Source organism: Chanos chanos, chromosome 6, assembly GCF_902362185.1.
Source record: "Chanos chanos chromosome 6, fChaCha1.1, whole genome shotgun sequence".
Taxonomy (NCBI): Eukaryota; Metazoa; Chordata; class Actinopteri; order Gonorynchiformes; family Chanidae; genus Chanos; species Chanos chanos.
In genome coordinates, this window is record NC_044500.1 from 35,160,581 (window position 1) to 35,184,108 (window position 23,528).

The 23,528-nt window shown below is 41.7% G+C and overlaps 2 protein-coding genes across 3 annotated transcripts; both read left to right on the top strand.

The window, feature by feature from the left end:
• Nucleotides 1-1,126: 1,126 nt before the first annotated feature.
• ndrg3a (ndrg family member 3a) lies at nt 1,127-16,698 on the top strand. 2 transcript variants are annotated; one of them, XM_030776625.1, is made up of 16 exons: nt 1,127-1,183; nt 1,993-1,995; nt 2,328-2,360; nt 10,452-10,557; nt 10,654-10,774; nt 10,987-11,049; nt 11,400-11,460; nt 12,315-12,401; nt 12,548-12,604; nt 12,772-12,875; nt 12,978-13,043; nt 13,132-13,183; nt 13,388-13,435; nt 13,956-13,991; nt 14,180-14,231; nt 16,529-16,698. In XM_030776625.1, the coding sequence occupies exons 1-16, from the start codon at nt 1,127-1,129 to the stop codon at nt 16,696-16,698; spliced, it is 1,116 nt and encodes a 371-aa protein (XP_030632485.1). The 2 variants fall into 2 exon arrangements, with proteins under 2 accessions (XP_030632485.1, XP_030632484.1); XM_030776624.1 differs by lacking the exon at nt 1,993-1,995.
• A 3,579-nt stretch (nt 16,699-20,277) lies between these two features.
• On the top strand, nt 20,278-22,833 carry sla2a (Src like adaptor 2a). The gene is made up of 7 exons (XM_030778297.1): nt 20,278-20,368; nt 20,613-20,712; nt 21,051-21,137; nt 21,709-21,812; nt 21,935-22,081; nt 22,296-22,428; nt 22,695-22,833. The coding sequence occupies exons 1-7, from the start codon at nt 20,278-20,280 to the stop codon at nt 22,831-22,833; spliced, it is 801 nt and encodes a 266-aa protein (XP_030634157.1).
• The last annotated feature ends 695 nt before the right edge of the window (nt 22,834-23,528 follow it).

The following is a 23,528-nucleotide window of genomic DNA, read 5'->3' on the forward strand; positions in this document are numbered from 1 at the left end:
AGGGAGCTGCGCACATCTGGCCTGCCGGCTGGTAAAGTCGCAGGGCTCCACTTTGATTGGTCCACTGTCAGTTGCCATAGTCCCAGACACCGAGCATGACTGGGGAGGTCTGTGCTTTCACACGCGACTTTGGCCACAAGGTCACTGTGGCCAGTAAGCTTGGGACAGAGGATGGAAAAGGCTGATTGGTTCTGTCAGTGTAGCCTTGAATACATCATCCATCTAACCATACTCATTGTGCTCACCTTGGACTGACATTGACTTAATGGGAAGGAGGAGCTTGCCTTGGTAGGCATTGTGTCTTAATGATTATTAGTCTGAGCTAACAAGGGCCCCAAGGGTAAAAGGTAACAGGCAGGAATGTGTGCACTTCTTCCTTCTCGGTCTGTTTCTTTCTCCTTTGTACTTTTCGTGCAAGGACAAATCAAAAGCGTAGAATGACCTTGTCTAGAGAATAAATGCAAATGAACGCCATTGCGTGTTCAGCCATCTTACTTCTTTTTAAATACAGTTTTTTCCTTGTCGTTAAGTCCCAGTCGTCAAACTCTGTGGAAGCAAACAAAAATCGTCCTTGCTCTCTCCACATGAGACAGACCAGGAAGACACTCTTGAGCACTGCTGTTCCCATAGTAACACAAAGGATGTGGACAGTTGAGCTACTGCATACACTTCATGAGGTGCTAGAAGAGTTTGCAGACATTACAGGGCTTTGCTTTTGTCAGTATAATGACTGTAGGAAATGCTAAAATTGCCTTGTGGAGATGCTTTTACTGAGGTTAAACAGGACAAAATCAATATGCATCTGCATGCCTCTTTGCACTTGACACTGGGGGATAAATTACAAATTTCCCAGGGACTCCATTATAGATTTTTTTTTCATGTTAATTTCACAGTCCTTGTTCTGTCAGAAAAAGGCTGAACACAAGTCCAATGTACTTCCTCTGGTGGTGTATAATAGTTCAGCTACCTGTATGTGAGTGTTAGCGTGTCACACGTAGCCAAGACATTGCTCATTTGTAATTATAAATATATAACCGTGTGTGTTTGATTCACAAGAAGCTGGGTGGGATGAGATGTGCTTATCCATGTTTCCCTCTTCCCAGTGAAACACTAAGCAGACACAGAGATGGATGAGTTACAGGACGTGCAGTTAACTGAGATCAAGCCCCTGCTGACCAACAAGGTAAGATAATCGCTATCAGCAAAGAGCTAGGCACCGCGGCTCTGCAGAGCTCAAACACACACCATTACGTCTCTCTCACACATACACTTAGCCCACAGAGTCTTCGAGGGGACCCACACAAACATTGCTATAGATGACCCTGATTGGCACCCTCTGCAACTCCAGAGCACTCCAACTGAATCCGACTGAATAATTCATCTCTGAGTACTGTAGCCAGGATAGATGCAAACAGAAATGGGAGTAAGACTGATAGATCAAAAGTAAAAGAGGTGGGGGTGGTGCTGAAAGTCAGAGAGCGATTTACACATAAATGTGAAAATATAGCTTGGAGAGGAGATTTGAAGTTATTTTGGTCTCCTTTCTCTCTCTCTCTCTCTCTCTCTCTCTCTCTCTCTCTCTCTCTCTCACACACACACACACACACACTCTCTCTCTCTTTGTTTCTCACTCTCTCCCTCTCTTTTATGAGCCAGAAAACTTTATGGAGAGTAGTAAGAGCTCTGACTGCAACTGATCAAAGATTCCCTGTTTTCTGGAAGAATCTTTTTCTCTTGGAGTGCCCAAAGAAGGATAGTTTTTGTATTGTCATCCATTTTGTTATGTCATCCATCATCATTGATATCATGTGTTGTGCCATCTAATGTCATGGTTAGCTGGCAAGCGGGTTAGCTTACGAGTGAAAGCCTACCTGTTTAGTGGTACGGTCTAATAAACAGGGTTTAGAGAACAGCTTTGGTTAAATTTTCTTTGGTAATATGACTGTTCTAACCTGGAGAGCAAGGTAATCCCATGAGTCTCTGAAGCTCCAGCAGGTTGCATTTCTTTTGAACACATCTGAATGATTTGGAGAGTTTTTGCTGACCTCTCACTCCATCTAGTGGCATCTCCATTAAGAGCAGCTTTAGTCTGAAACAGGAGAAATGGACGTGATGACCAGCGATATTTCATGCTAGGCAATAAGTATCACACAGAGAATCACTCTCCTTGTGTATGTCTCTGTCCGTGTCTCCTTCTATGCATGAATGTGCATATAAGTGTCTGTGTGTGTGTGTGTGTGTGTGTGTGTGTGTGTACGTGTGTATGTGTGCGTGTATAAAATTACAAATTCAAGTGTTTTAATCATTCTGCTCTGTTCTCTTTTTAGAATTCTCGCAACTTCCAGGATTTCGACTGTCATGTAAGTTCCTTGAAATTTTTTTTCCTTAATATTGTAAGGCTGAAGTTTTAATATCAGCTACATGCTGTACACTATATCTGGAGCGTTGTAGCCTGATTTTGATTTTCTCACAATGCCTTTCTATGGCCCATAAACTACAGTGACAGTAGACTGATGACAGTAGTACATTGTCAGTGAATGACTGCTCTTGTGAACATAAATCCATGTGTGTATTTCTATGGGTAGACTTCATAGGCAGTTTATGAAAATTGCCGTCCATATGTGTTTAGAGACAGAGCAGTTTATAGGCGAATGATGAATATGGGTGTGTTTTGCACAGTCAATGTCCCAGGGCAATCTTTAGGGCAGGTGAGATTTGTGTCCTGTATGAGTATTCCTTTTCAACATCATGTTCTTCTCTGAACTGCTCATTTCACATGGGTAGTTTGTCATCTGGAGACCTGAAGCATGCTTTGTTGGTTTGTTCTCACCTGAATGTAACAAGGCACCACTGCTGCTGTGGAGATGTTTACCTAATCTGCTTCTATTCAGGAGAAAGCAGCGTTCCCATGCACAGGACACTGTGGGATCACCCACAGTTCTGTTCATTAATACAAACAAGCCCTCAGGCCAACTGAATCAACAGTTCTAGAGCCTTCCATTACTGGGCCTGCAGCACAGCTTGTGCCCTGTATTTTATTTCCAAGAAGACACTTCTCACAGTTTCCATGTCAGTAGTGAGGCAGGGGAAGCATGGAATGTACTTTCACACTAAGATAATCTGGAGCATCTGAAAAAATATGGCTCTATCATGAACTCTGTTATATGTTGAACTTGATTCAGACTGGGAGCAGTGCTAGATCTGTTAATCTGTTCCAGCACAAGGACTGAAAGATTTTTTTTTATTTCCTCTTCCATTCACCACACATCAGGGGTCAAAATGCAACAAATATTTAATCAAAATTTCAACTTTTTCTGTAGTAGCTTGTAACTGTCCCCTCCTAGCGGACTAAAATGTTTGTCCTGTAGTTATATATGGACAGAGGCAGATGGACAGTCATCCAGCATACATGCTGTAATTCAAACAGATGTTCTTTTTTCATTACCATGATATAGTTGTACTGCTGTAACCTGGTGTAACAGTTAGCTAGTCCTCCTCAATGCCTCCTGCAGCCATGTTCATCTTTTACTCTGCAGTCTAAAAATAGCTGCCGTGTGGAGCAGTAAGCTAGCTCAGCAGAGCACAGTCACGCATGCCCTCATCGAGGTGAATCAGTGACTTCAGCCCTGCGTGTTTTAACGGCCGTTATCCTCACGCAGTCTGTGTTCAGAGACACAGCACTAGAAACAGAAATCACACTTTTTCATACACACACACACACACACACACAAAAGCATATGTGGTCTGTGTCTTAGTGAGCGATTCAACTGATGCAGAACAGACCAGGCATTAGGGCAGCAGTGCTGGGGATGCTGCTGCAGTGCTGCTGTGATGTCATAATCCTGCGTGTGGTCGTGTGTGAGGGGGAGGAGGCAGTGTTGGGCGTGGCATCCATTTTGTGCAGGGGAAGGTTGGTGCAGTCGAGTGTGTCCTTTCCCTAGGACTGACTTCACAGCTCCATCTGCTAAGCATTTGATAAAATTATTATTCAGGTCGCAGAGCTGGTGCATATAGTCAAGGCAGACACAGGGCAACACATCTTGGTTGCCAAATCCTCACAGATAACACGCAACGAATTGAGTGCTGATGATATTGTGTGTCTGGATAAACTGGCTCCAGATTTGTCTGGTGACATTTCTCCTGTTTTTAAGACTCGTGCTTCCTCATAGGATAAATGAGGAGGTTTGATGAAGCGATTGAAGGTGTATTAATATAGCCGCAATCCTCAGAATAAACAATTCCACTGAATTTTCCCCAAATGACACCTTGGGTCCTATGCTGGATTTTAAAAAACATTCACGTTAAACTCCGGTACAGTCTCTGCTACGAATTTAGTAACGTTTTTACTACGACCACCTCAAGTGAAATTTAGCACCACATTCTGTTATAGAATAGAGTAAATCCTTTTTTTCGTTTAACAGTGAACAGCAATTTGTTTTATGTATGAGAAAATTGTGAGGAGTAGAATTTGTTATATTTGATGAATCTATGAGCTGTTTGTGTAAGTCGCTTCCTCTGTCCTCCATTTTGCCCCTTGTGATGTGTGTCCCCTCAAGGTCACTGGTGCTCTGACGCAGCACTGTGTGTGTGTGTGTGTGTGTGTTTGTGTGTGTGAGTGTGTGTGTGTGTGACTCAGAGTGAGAGTGCAGTTAAGCGTGACAGTGATGACCGGGAAAAGCGTGCATGTGTGCCATATTGAACAGTAACAAATGACATGTCATACTGTAACTGAGGTTAGTAGGTACTACTAGTGATTTTACTGATTTCAGTGGTCTTAATGATTCATAAATAAGGGCTTTTAAAACATTAGAATACTGATGTTCTGTAAACAAGGCTACGATTTCACCATAAAGAATCAGGGACCATTTTAAGAGCCAGACATCATAAGCCATGTCTCTGACATTAACTTTTAAAAAGCAACAGTAATTTTAGCATCATGTTGTCTTTCATCATTATTACATCACAGTATCCTTTTTGTCATAATTGTTAAAACTTTCAGTTTTCATACACATTGGAACATTCAAAACCTGTGTCTTCATAGAGACAGAAAGAGTGAAATACTTGAAGCTAAGAAATTGCTGGTCTTACTCCGGGATGACAGATTATTGGAACAAATATTTGCACAGCAAACTGCCATCACTGGGTTTCTTTTCAACCTGTTGCATAGTTACAGACTGATATTAATCAGTAGTAACACTTGCTGTGTGGTAAAATAACCCTGCTGTAGTGTTGAAAATGACCCGTTATGTGTGATTGCAGCTCCCTTTAGCTTTGGCGGGGGGGGGGGGGGGGTGGAGTTCACATTATCGTTGTGTATGGCTCCATCTATGGGACAGTGGTGGCATTTATGACAGAGATCATGCTACATTTGCAGCTATCAATTCATCACTGTCACAGGAGGATCAAACAATAGGTGACAAACTGACAATGAACAATAGGATTAAATGGGACTTGAGTCACTGAAGCAGTTTAATGACCTCTGTAGGGAGAACTATGATACGGCAGGTTGGCTGTTTTAACAGTCAGTTTTTAGTTCAGTTGCACTGCAGTGTTCCTTTAGCAGTCATCTGTTCTTACCTATACACTATTGCCAATTTTCAATCATTTAATTACCTTGTACAAGTACCATTATTTAATTAGTTCATGTTAAGGCTATCTAAACAATGGAACAAAAAATACCAAATATGTATTCTGAAGGCAAACTATTTAGACATTTCAGTCTTCTTTGGGAATGCAGGTGTTAGTAATAAAATTAGACATGCTGTTGAACTCACCAGAGCAATGCCGTCAGTGCTATTCATAATACTGAACTGAATGACCCCACCCAAATCAAACGTGACACTCACCCAGGAGCCACTCGAAAGGGTACCAAAGCTTTCTCTCTCTCTCTCTCTCTCTCTTTCCCTTACCATCTCACCCCTCCCTCCTCAGCTCCTGACTCCCCCTGCCTCATGACTGTCTCTTGGCCAATCACAGGCAGCTCCTGGAAGCACTCCTGTATGCATGAACGCGCGCCCTGCCTCCTGAGCACAAACTGCAGTCACTCTCTCCTCCTCCACCTCTTGGTTTCTCTCTCTCTCTCTCTCTCTCTCTTTCTGCATCCTACTCATCTTGCTTTCACTCTCTCATTCAAAACATTCTCCCTCTATCCACCTATCTCCCTCTTCTTTCATCCCCTTTCTCTCCCTCCTCCAGCGTGTCTGCCTAGATACTGCTTCATCTCCTCTATCCCTGCACCATCTCTATCTCCCAGTCTTTTCCTCTCCTATCTTCTATTCTCCCATCACTCCTTTTGGTGAGATTCTTAGTGTGACACTCCTCTCCTCAGTGACGACATGTCAGCAGTTTTGGACGTGGAGCAGAATGCATGCTGTGGAGATGCTGTGGTGAGTGTGGGTCCGTGGGGACTCTTTTGTATGAGTGCTGAATGCCCTGGCACGCCTGACAGCTCATTGAGACAGGTCTGACACACTGCCAGTATGCCTGAACTCATATGTGCGTGTGTGTGTGTGTGTGTGTGTGGGGGGGGGGGGGGGGGGGGTAGAGAATGTTCCAGCAGGTCTTTGTGTTTACTTTGGTCTTAATGTGTGTGAGACTGGTCCGTGGTGCGCGGAAATCTTGTGAATGAGCGTCTGGGTTCATCTGTGTTGACGCTGCCATGCGTGAGGCAGACAGTGTGTGTACGTCCCCACCTGGGATTGTTGGAGGATTGTTGGGATTGAGTATTTATGGTGGTTACAGTCTGACTTAGTGTGCGTGTGTGTGTCTGTCTGTCTGTCTGAGTTGTACACATGCCCATGGTGGACCGTCATGATGTGTCAGTATTTATTGTTGATGATGAAATGTGTGTATCTAATTCACCGGTCGTGTATGTGTGTCCCAGACCTTTATCTTAACCTCTTGGGCGTCCAAGACCTCGAGTCCTACACACAACAGAGCCTTATTTGCCTGTGGGGATCTCATGTTGTCAGTGCAGTCTGTCAGTCACAGCAAGGACATTACCAGGGCTCATGTGGCTGCCTCAAAGACACAGCTCATAGCCTTTCCTTCTGTTGTTACGGTTACGGGGGTGGGGTGAATCGGGTGTCTGAGTGTATTACTGTGTATGTACACATAAACATATTTCTCTGTGTATAGGTAATATGAGAATGCGAGTCTGTGTGTGTGTGTGTGTGTGTGTGTGAGTGCGTGTGTGTGTGTGTGTGTGTGTGTGTGTGTGTGAGAGTGCGTGTGTGTGTGTGTGCGTGTGTGTGTGTGCGTGTGTGTGTTTGTGCGTATGTGTGTGAGGCTGCGTGATTGAGTGCTTTTGGGTTTGTGCTGTGTAATGGCTTGGAGTCCAGTGCTTGGCTGATTGATGCTGTTGCTGGGAGGTGGACTGAGAGGGGAGGCACTGACTTCAGAATGGAAGACAGGAGAGAGGAGGAGAGGAGGAGAAGAGGATGTGTTGTGAAACATTTTGCTGGCTCCTTCCAGTCTGCACTTATTTCTCCCCTCCTGTCTCACTCTCTGCTCCTTTATTCGAGGTCTGCTGCGTGTGTTTTCTTGTCGTGTTTTGTGTGCGTGCGAGCGTGCGTGCGTGCGTGTAGGTGATGGGGTGAGAGAACAGTGGTCATTACAGTGTGAAGTGTCTCTGTCCCCTGCCCCACCCCGTTTCCTCAGCTATGCTGCTGATGCACAGATGCTGTTTTGTGAGCACAGAGGAGAGAGAGTTCTGTTAGTGTAGATGTGTCAATGCGATGTTTCATGAGCAGGACAGAAAATTGGAGTTGTGGGGATTGGCGCAAGGTCAACTGTCGTCAGTTATGACTTGATCAAATGCTCTCTGCTTACCAGCACTCTGCATCATTTTCTGCTCCACTTACTTCTACAGTTTTTTTAACTAACTATACCTCCATCTCATTCCTATTCCATCAAACCATTAATCCTTCACTCCCACACACACTCTTAACCCCCAACAGACCCCTCTCTCATGTCTCTGTTAGACACACAGAGGAGGTGAGGTGTGTTTGTAATGTACCACATACTGTGTCCTTGACACTTTCAAGATCTGAAAACACTAGATGCTTCCTTTGTGATAAAAAGAGTTTCAACAACTCAGTGTCAGAAAGAGTTTCTCAGGTCACTTCAGTTCTGTCTGGGTCAGGGGCTGGCTGCATCGACCGCGTTTTAGGCCAAACAGGTTTTTGGTTTGTTTGTGACTATACGCCGTGCCATTTTTTTGCCACATTTTCACAGCATTTTTTTTTTTAACTTGAAACAATGACTTGCAGATTCATACACTCACCAGAAAGACTATTACCAAATTAATGTTATTTCACTTGCAGTGAACGTGTCAGTCATAGTCTGGCAACACACTGCGTTATGCTTCTGTCTCCCTGACAGTGCAGCGCTTGTATGTGTCTCCCCCACTGTGGCGTTCTTCATTATTGATGGCCAGAGAGCCTGGAGCGGAAGCTTTCCTCTCTCACTGTGCCTTTAGCTTCAGCTCCCACACCCCCACTGTCCTGAGTGCCAGGTCAGTCTCATGCCACAGTGTGCCAGGGGCCCCACAGCCTCTGCTGTCCCAGCTGACGGAGTTTTGAAGAATGGGGCGCGTCTCCTAATCAGTCCGCGCAGATGGTTATTAGCTCCTGACCTGTTACTAAAACCATACTTACATTTCCGTAGCCAGACCGTACACGATACTCCATAGCCGAGACAAAGGCAGATCTTCCCATTGCCTTGTTTTATAGATCCTTTATAAGGGCACTGATATAAACGTCGCATTAAGTGATCTTGGCTTTATGACTTTATGAGTGCTCTGTGGATGAATGTTTGTCTGGTTTGACACCCACTGAAATTAGACAATAAACCCCCCTGAAAAACTGAGATAACACATGTGCAGCTGGTTAGCTTATTTGACTTATTACTTCCAAAAATCCAATATCGGAGAAATGTACTTTTTATTGGGTATGTGTATTAATATTTTTAAGTCAGTCGTTGGTATATTAGTATAAATAGAATAGAATGGAAACAACAGTCTCTTACCTTATTGTAAATGAGTGTTTTATTTAGGTTCTTTTTAAGAGCTCTACTAGTATAGTCTGATTAGATTGGATTTCAGAGAAACTAAGACAAGATCTCTGTTTAAAATGTTTCACTGTTGGGAACCTACACAAGTGTCTGTCCATTTCTATCCGAATGTCTGCCCCTTGGCTACAGTGAGAAGGTAAGGTAGACTCACTGAATAAAGCCTCTTGGTTTTGGATTAGAATAGTAATGTGGTGTGAGTTGAGGACTGAGCTGAAATGAAAATAATTATAGAGGGAGCTCTGTTAGATGCACCTGATAAATAGATTTGAGTGGGGTGCTGTTCCTCTCTGCTAAAGCTGCAGTAGGATTTTCTGCACAGTCATTCTCCAGAAAGCAGTGTATTGTAATGGCTCTGAGGGCAAAAGCGCTCTATGTCTCTTGTGCTATTGTGCTATTGTGTTTGTGTTTGTGACTGGTCAGTGATTGCTCTGAGAGGGGGAAGGAAAAATCCAGAACACGTTCACCTCTGCAGCTCTGAATTGATTAGTAGAAGAGGATGTTTACTCCTCACACTTTCCTATCACAGCATGAGTCATATTGTGTATGTATTTGTGTGTGTGTGTGTGTGTGTGTGTGTGTGTGTGTGTAGTGGATGAATAACTTAACAGCATTAAAGATGAAGCACTGCTTTCAGGATGGTGCCTTGTCTAATCTCCTTCCTCGGATAATGGAATAAGAGGCTGATATGAAGAATGATGTTGATGAGAGAGAGAAAGAGAGAGAGAGAGGGAGAGAGAGAGAGAAATCCTTTTTTAGAGAAAATGTGTCTCTTTGCACGAGTCACTGCAGGTTTCCAGTTTACTCCGGTTTTACTCTCTCTTCCTCTCTTTGTCTGGTTCTCTCATTCCACTGTGTATTGATTGTCATGACAGTCATCTGGAACAGCCTCTCAGGAGGGATATGTCAGTTACTAAATACAGAATGATTCCTAAAACTTTTAGGTTCATTGTCATTTCCTGTGTGCTAAACAGCATAGTGCTGTTAAACACACACTTAGTTTCATTTCTTTTTGAGTTTTAATGAACAGGCTTTCTGAGTGAAAGTACTACGTAAAAATGTAAATGGAGTTTTTTACTCTGTGTATGAGGATATTTGAGGACACATTTGTGAATGCGGTTCTCTGACCTTTGTATGAGTATTTTTTGGGATGTACATGTGAATGGGGTTTTTCTTTGTATGAGTGTGTATGAGGATGTATATGTGAATGGGGTTTTCTTTGTATGAGTGTGTATGAGGATGTATATGTGAATGGGGTTTTTCTTTGTATGAGTGTGTATGAGGATGTATATGTGAATGGGGTTTTCTTTGTATGAGTGTGTATGAGGATGTACATGTGAATGGGGTTGTTTGACCTATGCTGTGATATAATTCCTTTTCAGGAACATGATATTGAGACCCCTCATGGCGTTCTGCATGTGACTATGAGGGGAGTTCCCAAAGGCAACAGGCCAGTCATCCTGACCTACCATGACATTGGCCTTAACCGTAAGTTAACTGCTGAAGACAATGAATGACATTTACCTGTCATACTCAAATCATATTTGAAAATTCGTTTAACTCAACATCCTCCTCTTTCTTCAGACAAGTCCTGCTTCAACACGCTCTTTAACTATGAGGACATGCAGGAGATTACACAGCACTTTGCCGTGGTGCACGTGGACGCTCCTGGCCAGCAGGAGGCAGCACCTCCGTTCCCCACAGGGTGAGAAATAGCTCTGAAGCTCTCAGAAATGCAGCCTGAACTATATATATATATATATATATATATATATATATATAATCATAAAAAGCATGCAGCCAAGGCTCCATCTTTTACCGTGAAGCAGTCACAGGGCTGCAGTATATTTGATAATGATTATTATCAATCTGACCCTGACTTCTGGATTTGTGTGTGTGCGTGTGTGTGTGTCTTAGGTACCAATATCCTACCATGGACGAGTTGGCAGAGATGCTGCCCTCAGTGCTGACTCAGCTGAAGTGAGTAATGATGCCTTCTCCTCAGTCCATTAAATGTATATCACGCATCACCAAAGCACGACACTGTGTCACTTTGAAACAGTGGAGGAGATTGTCCTTAAGCATTCCCAAACAAGAGCTATGCTACTGAGTAGTTATGATGTTGTGTATTTTCCCATAATTGAAGTTTCAGATGACATTTCACCACACACCAGATGTGATATCATCCGATTACAGAATATCCGTAATATGTATGATCATCTCATGTGCATATCGGAGTTGTTCTTAGCAGAACACATGGGCATGTTTTGCAGTTATAAAAGCGTCCTGTGTGTAGAAAGTGACATTGTGTTTTATTTTGACTGACACAGAGTGAACAGCGTAATTGCGATCGGCGTGGGAGCAGGAGCGTACATCTTGACACGATTTGCCGTGAGTCCTCTGACATCATCCTCGTATCCATCATCACCCCCGCCCCCCCCCGGCCGTCCGTCCGTCCGTCCGTCACTCTGATTTACCAGCAGATAACAATGAGTTTCGGCATCCCCCCTCCCCCTACACTTCATTTCTCTGTTGTTTAAGCTGAGGGCATTTTCACTGACTCACCTACCTAACTGAGAAGACAGTAGGGAAGATGAAAAATGAGGGGGGGATTTTCACACCGGCCCCTCTCTGTGTTTTTTAAAAGCTGAGTCAATCCAGCAGACAGGTGCTTCCCTGGGCACTGTTGAATAAAATACATTACATTATCATTGCTTTTTCTTTTTTTTTTAATGCACACTGCAGCAGCAGTCTTCCCAGGCTATACATCACTGTCTGCATATCGTCTCACAATTCTTTTTATTCTTTCATTTATCATAAGGCCTCCTATGGCACTCTCTCTTACTCCCTCTCTGTCTTTCCTCTCCTCCCCCAGCCTCCCTCACTCCACTAGCTCTCTCCTCTATTTGTCTCTCTCTTTGCTGTGTCATACCTCTAAGAGTACAGGGGAATAAGCATCCTGAACAGATAGTGATGGAAGTGAATAGAGGCTGTGTGAGTCTGCCTGTGTGTGTGTGTGTGTGTGTGTGTGTGTGTGTGTGTGTGTGTGTGTGTGTGAGAGTCTGCCTGTATGTGTGTGTGTGTGTGTGTGTGTGTGTGTGTGTGTGAGAGAGAGAGAGGCAAAGAGCTGCAAGAACACTGCTACCAGGAATGGCTATCTGCATTCTCCTGGGACTCCATGCAATTTTCAGTTACCCTTACCGCATCCCCCTCATTAAAGACTAAAACCTGCTGTCTTCCTGCAGCTGAACAATCCATCTCTAGTGGAGGGGCTGGTCCTAATCAATATAGATCCCTGTGCTGAAGGCTGGATAGACTGGGCTGCCTCTAAGGTCAGTGTCCAACTTCTCATCACAATGCCCTTAATAAGATGTAGGTACTGCTACTGTACGTGAATGATTTTCTAATCTCACTTGTAAATGTAGCAGTTTGAATCTTGATGAATGATGAAGTCTAAGCTGGTCTTTTTTTTTCCCAGCTGTCTGGGTGGACTAGTAATCTGGTGGACATTGTGATGGCTCACCATTTTAGCACAGTAAGTGATTAAGATCTCGGCTCCAGAAAGTTATTTCTGCTGCACACTTACACTGTGTCCCTCACACGGTAGAATGCCTTTATAAATGTCCCGTCCCGTCTCTTCATAACATTCCATTAAAATTGTTTGTTCTGTGGTCAGAAATGTTTGTTTGTTTTTTTTTGTAGGAGGAACTGACTGAGAATCAGGAGCTGATCCAGACATACAGGCTGCATATTGCCCAAGACATCAACCAGGACAATCTAGCCCTCTTCTGTGCCTCCTACAGCGCGTAATGTCTACCTCTCCGCACCTGCTTCACCTTGGCATAATTGATCACACATATTACTCAATGTCTTTTTTTCATGCAATACATTTTTATTTTGGTTTGCAGGCGCCGTGACCTGGGAATCGAGAGGCCGGTCGTCGGCCTTAATGAAGACACCGTGAATACACTAGTGTGAGTTTCTGTCCCATTTTCTGAACATGTTTATATCTGTTTGCCTCTGAGCCCTCAGGTTAAGACTGTTGTGTGTCTTCCTGTGCAGATGCCCGGCTCTACTGGTGGTGGGAGACACGTCACCTGCTGTGGAGGCTGTGGTGAGTGTTTTTGGTGTTCAGAAGAAGCTTGTTACAAAGCCTTATGATAAAAGAGTTCACTTTTATTGGGTTTTTATGGCATTTCCATTTTCCATTTTTTTCTGCATTCAGCGTTTGAATAAATGTGTTGAATGTATTCAAATATTTTAAGCCTAAATAAAATGACGTTGTCAGGGAAATTAACTTTTTTTTTTTATTTTGCAGGTTGAATGCAACTCTAGGTTAAATCCAACAAAAACCACTCTACTTAAGGTTAGAAAACTTGCACATTAATTTTCCCTTGTATGAATAACCATGTTGGTTTACAGCATGTAGTAGTCAGGCAGTAGTCATGTTGTGATGATTGTGGTTTTGTGATTGCTAAAACTGTGGTTTCCACTCTGCTTAAGTAGTCAAAAAGATGGCTCTCTACAGTCAGAAAGGAGGTCAGATAAAGATAGTAGAGATACAAGACTACTAGGTCAGACATGTTGTCTTCTCTTTATGTGAAAAGTTACATGGAGTAGGAGTACAGTTATCGGTTTTTTAACATCATAGTAGCATTGGGGTGTAACACTGAAAGTTAGTAGTTTCTCCAAGTCAACAATATACACAAACATATTCTAACTTCAATAATATGTGGTACAGCTCATGAAGGTTTATAATATTCTTGTTTCCTGTTAGATTATAATGGCTTTCAATGTCAGTGATTATATTTATGAGTTTTGTCAACCACCAGCCCCTTTACACTATTTTGTTAACATTTGCTGTTTTTTTCCATGCTGTTCCTCAGATGGCTGACTGTGGTGGTTTGCCTCAAGTTGTCCAGGTGAATCTAAAAACATTCAATAAGCTAATGATAACATCTAGTTCAGTTTACATTTTCAGTCAAGACTCCTCTATTGAATATTTCTTGGTCCTATGACTCCAATTCACTTTTTAATCACTGGCACAGAATAGGATGAGTCAAGTACACTGCAGTGAATAACTCAGTAATTACCTGTGTGTCTTTCACAGCCCGGAAAACTTGCTGAAGCCTTCAAGTACTTTGTTCAAGGCATGGGATACAGTAAGTGCTTGACATACATGCAGAGCTGTATGCTGAATCTTGTGTGGTTGTGTTTATTGTGTGTCAGCCTAAATAAACACAACCACACTGAATGTGTTTCTCTAGTAATTATCTGCATTGGATGGCTTTATTCAGCTGTATTTCTGTCAAGGAGTCACAATTACTCCATAATGAACTATTCTTTCTTAATAATGGTCTTGTCTCCCTCCATCTTACTGTTTATATCAGTCCTGCATCTCGGCTAATCGTACTGGACTGTTGTAATAAAATGCATTGGAGAACAGTGGTATACCTCAGAGTCTTTGTATGGGTGTGCTCGTGTTTTGTATAGGGATTTGTTTTCTTTCCTGGCTGAGGACGTGGATGAAATTACAATATTTGATAAATGAGTCTATTCTCCTTAATGATTTCCCATCAGCCTTTGCCAGACACCCTAGGAAAAGGTTTGGCCTGCAGCCACTGCTGTGTGAAAAGATGTGGGATTTGTCACCCTGCTCACGGAGAGCCATTCCCACGGCCCAACTGTTTGTTTGTTTGTTTTTTATCTGCAGTGTCCTTTTTCTGCAGTGCCTCATGTTTTCAGTCACAAATAAACAAGGACCTAGATGTTTCAGAAGGAGATGCATAAGGGATGTGCTATTAGTAAAAGATTATTAGTTGATGACTTTCTTCAGTGGAGCAGTATAAGATATCGAGTCAAGAGCCTATTTTCATAAAATAGTACTCTTTTCTCAACACAGCTGCCTTTAAAGTATTTAAACATTCAGTTTTACCATATTGTGCTGACCATGGATTATTAAAGATATATTAACGCTGATATTAATCGAATATTACATTCATACATCTTTATTCAGTCATATTACTATACTCAGTGAATTACTGTCACTTTTGCTTTCTCATTGAGACAGACATTCACTTTCTCCTTACTTCATTCTGAGTGAGGAAGAGTGCTGACTCACTCAAACGTCCTCTCCCGGGTGTGTGTCTGAGTCCCAGTGGTCCAGCACACACACACACACACTGTCACAGACTCAGGCTGGAAAAAGTCACCACAGACAGGATTAGTGCTGATTAAAGACCCCGCTCAAGCTGGGAGGTCATTAAAACACTGCAGCAGCTCACCGCTGATTTACTGAGGCCCCTGACAGAAAACGCCAAGTCAGGAAGAACCGCTGAGTTCTTTCTCTTAATATTCAGTATCGCGTCTGGTCATTAAAGGCTAGTCTTTGGTGGAATGAATGTGGTGCTTGAAAGAACCTGTGAGAAACATCAGGACCCGTCCCGGTCTTCGTCTCAAGGAGACAAACATTTTTGTGTACTGCATTACCCTCATGCATTGCCTTAGTCACTCACAGAAAAGCTGTCCCCTCTCTGCTTCAACAACAAAGAATACTCTTCAAACAAACACACACACACAAAAAAAATGATTAAATCTACACTACTAATGTCCTTCATCTCCTCTGTCTTTGCCTCTCTTCCCTTTGTCAATGCTAACAGTCCCCTATGTTCTGCTCAGCCATCTGAGCAATGAATCAGGTACCTCGGTTTTAAACCACCAGCGTTAATTGCATTTGATCTGTTAGTGTCCTTGCCGCTTGCTTGACTGATGTTTATTTTCAAATTGTACATTTTCATTTTTAGTCAATGTTGTGTCTGACTGTTTGTGTAGCTTGTTTGTGATGCCTGTTGCCTCTGCATTGATGTTTGCTGAAGGCTCGGTTTGGATGATTTTCTGTTTGAGTTGCGGCATGCCATAGTGTATTACTCTAATTCAGTTCCACCTTATTATTATTTGCTTCTGTTTGTTTCAAGTGGATCTGTTCATGTCTGTTTCTATTACGTCTTTTTGGTTAGGCGTTTTCATGCCTGAGGTGTTGTGTGAAATATGTGTGTTTACATTTTTGGTCATTTATATGCTTGAATCTTTTTCTGTCTCTCAGGTTTGCATCATCTTATATCTTTATTTTCTGCATTGTTTTCTGTCCTTTGTTCTTGATAACACAAGAAAACACGATCTCAATTATAATCCTGTGTTCACTTTGGAGTGAACAAATTGAACCTGCCAGCATTTAACATGACCACAGTTTTAATTGAGTCATTGTCTGTCTGATCTATCAGTCTCTGAATTAAGAGGGGTAGTTATAACAAATTAATTAAGCATACACAATTATTACCCCCCTATGGTCACTGCACATAACCATCACTAATGAGTCTCTTTCTCTCTCTGTCTGTCTCTGTCTCTCTGTGTCTCTGTGTGTGTGTGTGTGTGTGTGTGTGTGTGTGTGTGTGTGTATTAGTACCATCAGCTGGGATGACCCGTCTTGTCCGTTCCCGCACCACCTCTTCCTCGAGCATCACCTCCATGGACAGCAATCGCACCCGCAACCTCAACAGCCCTCTGGAGGATCCCAGTTCTGGTCCCCTGGACAACCAGGCCAGGCCACAAACCATGGAAGTTTCCTGTTAAATAGCTCTGCCTCTCCCCTCCCCTTTCAGGGGCTGTCAGCTACACCTCTTCCCCCATTCACAGTTCTTATAATAGTGTCCTAGTTACCACCCCCTCTCTTTCTTTTTTCCCTCAACTTAAAAGCAGGAATATCTGTAATGAATTGTGAGATAGATGATTCACTACATATATATATATAGATATGACTATATACACATCACATTTGTAGTCACAAGCTGAGAAGACAGAGTAACATGTAGATTAAACATAAAAGTCTGGCCTTTTTTTGTAATTTTCCACTACTGTTTGTGTGTATTAAGTACAGGTTCTTATCACATCACTTTTTAATACCTTGAATATCTTTTTTTTTTTAACCAGCCTGTTTTTTCTCTTGAATTTTTATGCAGATCAAACAAAAGGGGATATTTTCACTTCACATCTCCCAGTTTACACCTGAACACAATCTCTTTCTCTTCTTTTTCTTGTTTTCAAACCACAGAAAACACTCACTCCTGATAAACGAACCGCCATGCAGGAAAATAAAAATGTTTTTTCTCTGTTATGTATGTAACACTCATGCTTTCATTAACTGCAGTGTTGTGTGTGACATGATATGTTGTCCTGTACCCTAAAGCATAACTCTTCTCTGTGGCTATATATAATGTGCAACGTTGCCTGTCTTGTACTGTGGTTGAATCAACAGGACTGTATGCGAGAGCACTTGAATGTTAGAGCTGCTTTTGCTGTGCTTTGTACAAATTTTCCACTAGCTAGTTGAGAAAGCCCAGAGGGAGAGGTCTCAGCTTTTAGTGGCTTTCAGTATGTAAAGAATAGCAGCCTGAGTAGATTGAAGTTGAGATTGCCTGTGAACTGTGTGGCTAAACTAGTGGAATGTAATACTTTTTTTTTGTGTGTGTAAGCAGTCACAGTCGACGACTTCCTTTATAAATATGCAAAAACAACTGTAGCAAAGACAGACTGTGAAAACTGGGCAAGATGTGATTTAAACATCTGTTTCTGTTCCTTCAGGGGTTTATTTTGTTTTGTTTCGGGGGGGGGGTTTTTGTTGTTGTTGTTGTTGTTGTTTAAAAGAGTACTTTAGGTTTTCATGATCAAAACTATATTGGATGTATTCAAGGAAAGACAGTCTTGATGAACATGTAACTATGTGAAATTGTGTTTGACAAAAGGTGCTTCTCCCTGTCTGCTGATTCAACTCATTTATACTGACTAGTCAATAAAGCTACACCATTGAAAATGTATCAGTCCGTGTGTTAACCACATTTGTTTATGTTTTCATACCATTCTTGTCTCTACCCGGAGTACTTCCGCTGGTCGACGGCTCAAAGCATGGTAACTTCGCCTGTACCTCAGAAATTATATAGTAACTATCTAAATTTATCCCATCAGCAAAAATGGCCAGGTTATATCAGAAAATGTGCCCCGCAGAACACAGTGGTCTGAGAGTTGCGAAAAACAATTCTAAGAAAAGGCAGTACTTTCGTACAGTTGTTACAACGGAAGCTATAGATAACACAGGTCACCAAGTTTCCAACCGCGAGCTAGAAATTTTTCCGAACACTGATTGACCCCAATGTTCATAGTGAGGTGAGGCTATTTTTAGCAAGTTCTAAAAATATCTTAGAGTAGCCTACCACAGTGCAGCTGACATACACTTCTTGAATAATCACGAAACATCTAACTTTGTGCTTATGACTATTCTGGGTTCATTTTCATTGTGTCTATTCCTGGAAGAACTTTCTGAACATTCAAAGTGCTTATCTAATGGAATCTGAGAGACAGTTATCAATTTCCTTTAAAAAAAAAAACCATGTATGTGTAATATGTGTAGGTGTATGCACAACAATCTAATTTTTTCAACATTTTTTCATTAGCCCTGTATTTTCTTTATAACTGTTGGCCTTAATTCAGTATCGAGAGCACAGGCATGCACACCTAAATTCGGCCAAAAAGGTGTTGATGGAAATTAAATGTTACCTTGTAGAATAATTGAAAATGTATATTTCATTATTGGACTACTCTAAATCCAAAGCCCTAGTCCCTTCCTCCATGTATATTATGATTTCAGCCTGATATGAACTCTGTCATTTTTGTCACCCTCCCTCAAAACAACATAACACAGCATTCTCTCACTCATAGCACAGTGCGTCAAAGGCAAAAAGTCTTCTAGCATCACGGAGAACAGTTATGCTAATCAGGGTCTCTGACTGCCCCTCCCCATGTAAAACTCTCCACACCTGACACCACGAGAAGATCAACTGGAGGAGACAGATGTATTCAGCTCTCATTCTCCACTAGTAAGCAGCCAGTAAAGGAAACCAAACACACACACACATACAGAGGCGTGGGGAGTTAACAAGCAAACTCATCACTTCAATTTAAGGTCAAGTCTTTGCTTAGTCAAGACCAGTAAGCTATCTCAGCATCTGTGTGTGGATAATAATTATATGGAGCTAACAGCAGGCTAACTCCAAAAGTGCAATGAGGTAAGTTTTTAGTTTGTGTTACAACCTTACATGTATATAATTTTATTTTCTACACAGCGATGTTTGATAAATGTAGAGATATTTGCTTATTAAAAGATAATATTGTTTGGCCTCTTAAAAAATGGACTCTCTTACAGTTTTTGTAGGGTGTGTGCAGTCTGTGAGATATCCAGTGGGCTATGTAATACACTATACGCTGCACGTGTTATGGCTTTTTTCTTTTCTTTTCTTTTCTTTTTTTTTTGGCAAAAATTAACAGGTTATCATCGCACATGATCCCAAATGATTCTGATCCCATGAGAAAAAGCACTTGTGTACTTTATCTGAAAATAGAGTCTGCATTACAATTTCTGATTTATCAGAACATATCTTACTCGGGCCCTCTATTAAGACTGCTCCAGTCCTTCCCTGGAGATAAGGCAAATAAATATGATTTTTAAAAAAATACATTCAAGAGGTGAGAAAGAGCAACAGAATATTCTACACCACAAGATAACCCAGGAAATGGCCAAACCAAATTTTGTTGTTGTTCTTGAGGACCTCTCATTTCCTTTTTGCAGAAGACGTTATAATCATTTATAGATACATATTCGAGCTACACGTACGCTACTGAGCAAATTGGGGGAAAAAAAATCGGAAGCATAAAGTGGAGTCAAAAGTCCAAGTTGGATGCTTATATTTTGGTGTTTGCAAAGTTTTGAGCAGAGTTCCATCATCAAATTGTAGATATAAAAAAAGCCCAAAAACCAGGACCATTCATTTCCTTCATGCAGAGGACATTATGTACATTTACATATTGGAGTAACATGTACGCCACAGAGCATATTGTGGGGAAAAAGCAAATACAAAAAGGAGTCGAAAGTCCAAACCGGATGCTTCAATTTTCGTGTTTGCAAAGTTCTGAGTTGAGTTCCACCCTCAAATTGTAGATTTAAAAAAAAAAAAAAAGCGCCAAAAGTAAAATGCAATGCACTCACATGCTCAAAATCTGTTCGCAATGAATATGAAGGATTCAACACCCAATATGTGAAATGTGGACATTTCTGCATTCACAGTGATCATTAGAGGCAGAAAAGAAGTACAACAGATGGTCATGGGCATTCTTTCCAGCAAAGGCAGAAGGCAATCTACTACTCACACCAGTGAGAATCCAGCTGAGCCTGACAGTCCGGATAATATTTCAGGTACCCCATTATTTCACGAATCCAGATCACTCACACATTCTGGACACATTTTGTTCTTTTTGACATGAAAAGGAAATAAAAACTTGGGCGCTTAAGCATTAAGATAAACCATGATTTAAATTGTTACTTTTATTATAAATACCATAAAAAATAATTGTCAGACATATCTGCCTGATACATGCAGTTTGGCATAGTTGGCTCCACTCCCATTCCAATGCGATATCATTCTTTGTTTCTTTCTCAGGTAATAATAACTATGTGGTGATAGCATTGTGTGACTACTCACCCAATGGACACACCGATCAAAAAATCTGCATGGGGGAGCGACTTAACATTCTGTCAGAGTGAGTAAAGCTCTTCTTTTTACATTCAAAACATAGTCAGATTCAGTAGGTGATTTGTTAGTTTTTAATAAGGGGATGGCCCAATGGATGGCAGGTTAACAAGGGGGATGCATTTTGGCCGGGGCCGTAGATTCTAACTTGCACAAATCTCAGTCATGTAAAGTATCAGGTTAACAAGGGGGTTGCATTTTTGGTCATTTTGCTAACAAGGGGGATGGCATCCCCCCTCATCCCCCCACTAAACGCCTGCTGATCGTATTTACATAGCAATCATTTTCACGTTGTCCGGGATTTAGTGCACCTTGCCAGCTTTGCCTGATTGATCTGTGTCTCTGTAGGGAGGGTGATATTTTGAGAGTGAGCTCCACAACAACAGGCTTTGAGAGCATCATACCCCGCAACAACATTGCCAAAGTGTTCAACAGGTAAGTTATTCACTGATCAGGTGAAGCCTCCCTTTGTACTATGACTTCACAGTTCTGCACTTTTGAAACATGCACTAAATTAAATGATATGAGGAAAAAAAATGTATGGTATGGTATGACATGGTACCACAATCATATGATAAAAATAATACTTGTTTTTGATCTTGACATATGATACATTAAACTTGTGGTGAAACATATTCATTGAAAATTGTGGCATTGGGATAAGAAAAATGATGATATTCTGCATAAACATTGGTGGAGGAGTCAAGAGGTGGGGTGTAAAAGAAAACTTTACATCAGATTTCTGTGCGGAAAGGGGCTGTCATGTGGGTGTGGAGTTTGAGAGTCAAGCTTTTAGAATTTGGTACAACTGATGTCATTTCTGTCCTACTGACATCAGCCCACCCCTCATAGCTGACAGTTCTTTTTGAAGTTTATGTGTTGTTTCCTAAAGAGGTGGTGTTGGAGGAATGGAGTTGGAAAATACATTGCTGTATTCTTCCAGTGACTGTCTCAACAATTCTTAACAAAGCTATCAATCTTCCAATTCTCTCTGGCGAACCTGTAGGTGGCAGTTTGTAGGCATCAGTCGGAAGAAGGCAGAAGAACTTCTGTTAATGCCACAAAACTGGCCAGGGTCTTTCCTCATCCGAGAAAGCCAGTCTTGCAATGGTTAGTCAATACTTCCTCAAAGTAAACTTCACGTGAAGCATTTAAGTGATCTGTAAGTTAAATTAAAGTTATCTGTATAATGAAAGTGATTGGTTTTTGTTTCATAATCATTCTGGTTGTAGGCTCTTATTCCTTGTCGGTTCTTCAAAGTTCTGGCACCACATACTTTGTCAAGCACTATCGAATCAATCGTCTCCTGAATGGCTGGTTCTACATCCTGCCCAGACTCACCTTCTCTTCCCTCAGCCAGCTGGTGGAGTACTACTCTGGTGAGTCTCACTTAACTGCTCGCTGACCCTGTACTACAATAAACCGGACAGAGCCGCAGAGCTGTTAATACAGATAGTAACAGAGCAGTTCATCAAAACCAGTGCTTTACAAATCAAACTACACAAGAGTAACCACAGTCTGCAGGACAGACAGTATATTTCAAAACACCTTGAAGTATTTTTTTACGAAGGCAACATCTATCTGTGTGTGCAGAAAGAGCTGATGGCGCGTGCTGTTTGCTGAGGGAGCCTTGCTTTATCTGGGGGATAAACAGCGTCTCTCTCGACATTGTACCTCGACCCATCGCCATCCGCAGGCCCACTCTCAACTGGAAGAACTTAAAAAGGTAATGGTCTATTTCTGTCTTTACATTTACACATCTCTCTGCTCGTCAACTGCCTCCTCTTGTCGAGACAACATTCTGGTAAATGTTAGGCCTCAAACTACTGCTGCTATCCAGTCGGTTATCTTTTCATGTTCTCCTATTTTCCACTCTCAGGCTCTCGTTCTCTTCTCTTCCTCCCACCCACACATCTAAGTTATAAGGGAGTTTGTGAGAAAAGCTTTGTGCTTTAACTGAAATTAACTTCCCCAACCTCTGTGTTTCTACAGCTCAGTGATTTTAAGAGAGAGTGAGATGGACAAAGAGGAGTCTCTGGTCAGTGAAGGATTACGTGAAACCATGAACTCATATTTGTATATGACAGAGGCATCAAGTTATCAAGACATCTACGACAAGCCTGAGGACTGAGAGAGTGCTGAAAAAGAAATTGGACACTGGAGAATATTTAACAAAAAGAAAGGCCCATCTGAACCCCTTGTGAAAAGAATTTCAGTGTCCTCACAGTTTGCCCTGAGAGCAAATGTTTGAGGAATAAATCTGGACACACAATTTGACAAATGTTGATCTTATGCTTGTAACACACATTTTGAAGATGGATCCAGAAGCCCAAGGATGAGCTATTGGGTAAACAGTAAGATAAAATGTTGTCTGAATGATGGCCAAACCATCACAGTAGACCACTGTGTGAGACCGGAACAAAACTCCAGAGAAGCTCAGCCCTCCAGGAGAAAGACTGCTAATTTGTGGTGTAGGCTATAGCCTTTCTGAAGTGTGTGTCTGATAATACGATGAGTTTCTCAAATGTAATTTTTCTCTGTCAAACTTGGTCGATGGTTATTGACTAGATTTTCCACTTGCACCACATACATTATGTAATGTATAGGTCTGCGTTCTAAATATATGTCTCTGAGTGCATTCCTTCAGGCCCCATGCAGCCCTGTCTTTGACTAAAAATACCGAGGTCAAATATCCCGTAAGTGTATTGACTTGTGAACACTAGTGAGAAGTTTTTGTTTTTTGTTTTTTATTTTCCTTTTTCTTTCTTTTTTTTTTTGTATATATTGATGTGTGGTCATTTTAAATGAAAACAAAAATAATTTATA

Bases quoted from the DNA above. Each gene is read 5' to 3' on its own strand.
- ndrg3a (XM_030776625.1), top strand. From the start codon at position 1,127: ATGGATGAGTTACAGGACGTGCAGTTAACTGAGATCAAGCCCCTGCTG. The intron at 11,050-11,399 runs GTGAGTAATGAT...TGACTGACACAG, and splicing joins TCAGTGCTGACTCAGCTGAA to AGTGAACAGCGTAATTGCGA. The intron at 13,184-13,387 runs GTGAGTGTTTTT...TTTATTTTGCAG, and splicing joins CACCTGCTGTGGAGGCTGTG to GTTGAATGCAACTCTAGGTT.
- sla2a (XM_030778297.1), top strand. From the start codon at position 20,278: ATGGGCATTCTTTCCAGCAAAGGCAGAAGGCAATCTACTACTCACACC. The intron at 20,369-20,612 runs GTACCCCATTAT...TTTCTTTCTCAG, and splicing joins CAGTCCGGATAATATTTCAG to GTAATAATAACTATGTGGTG. The intron at 21,138-21,708 runs GTAAGTTATTCA...GCGAACCTGTAG, and splicing joins ATTGCCAAAGTGTTCAACAG to GTGGCAGTTTGTAGGCATCA.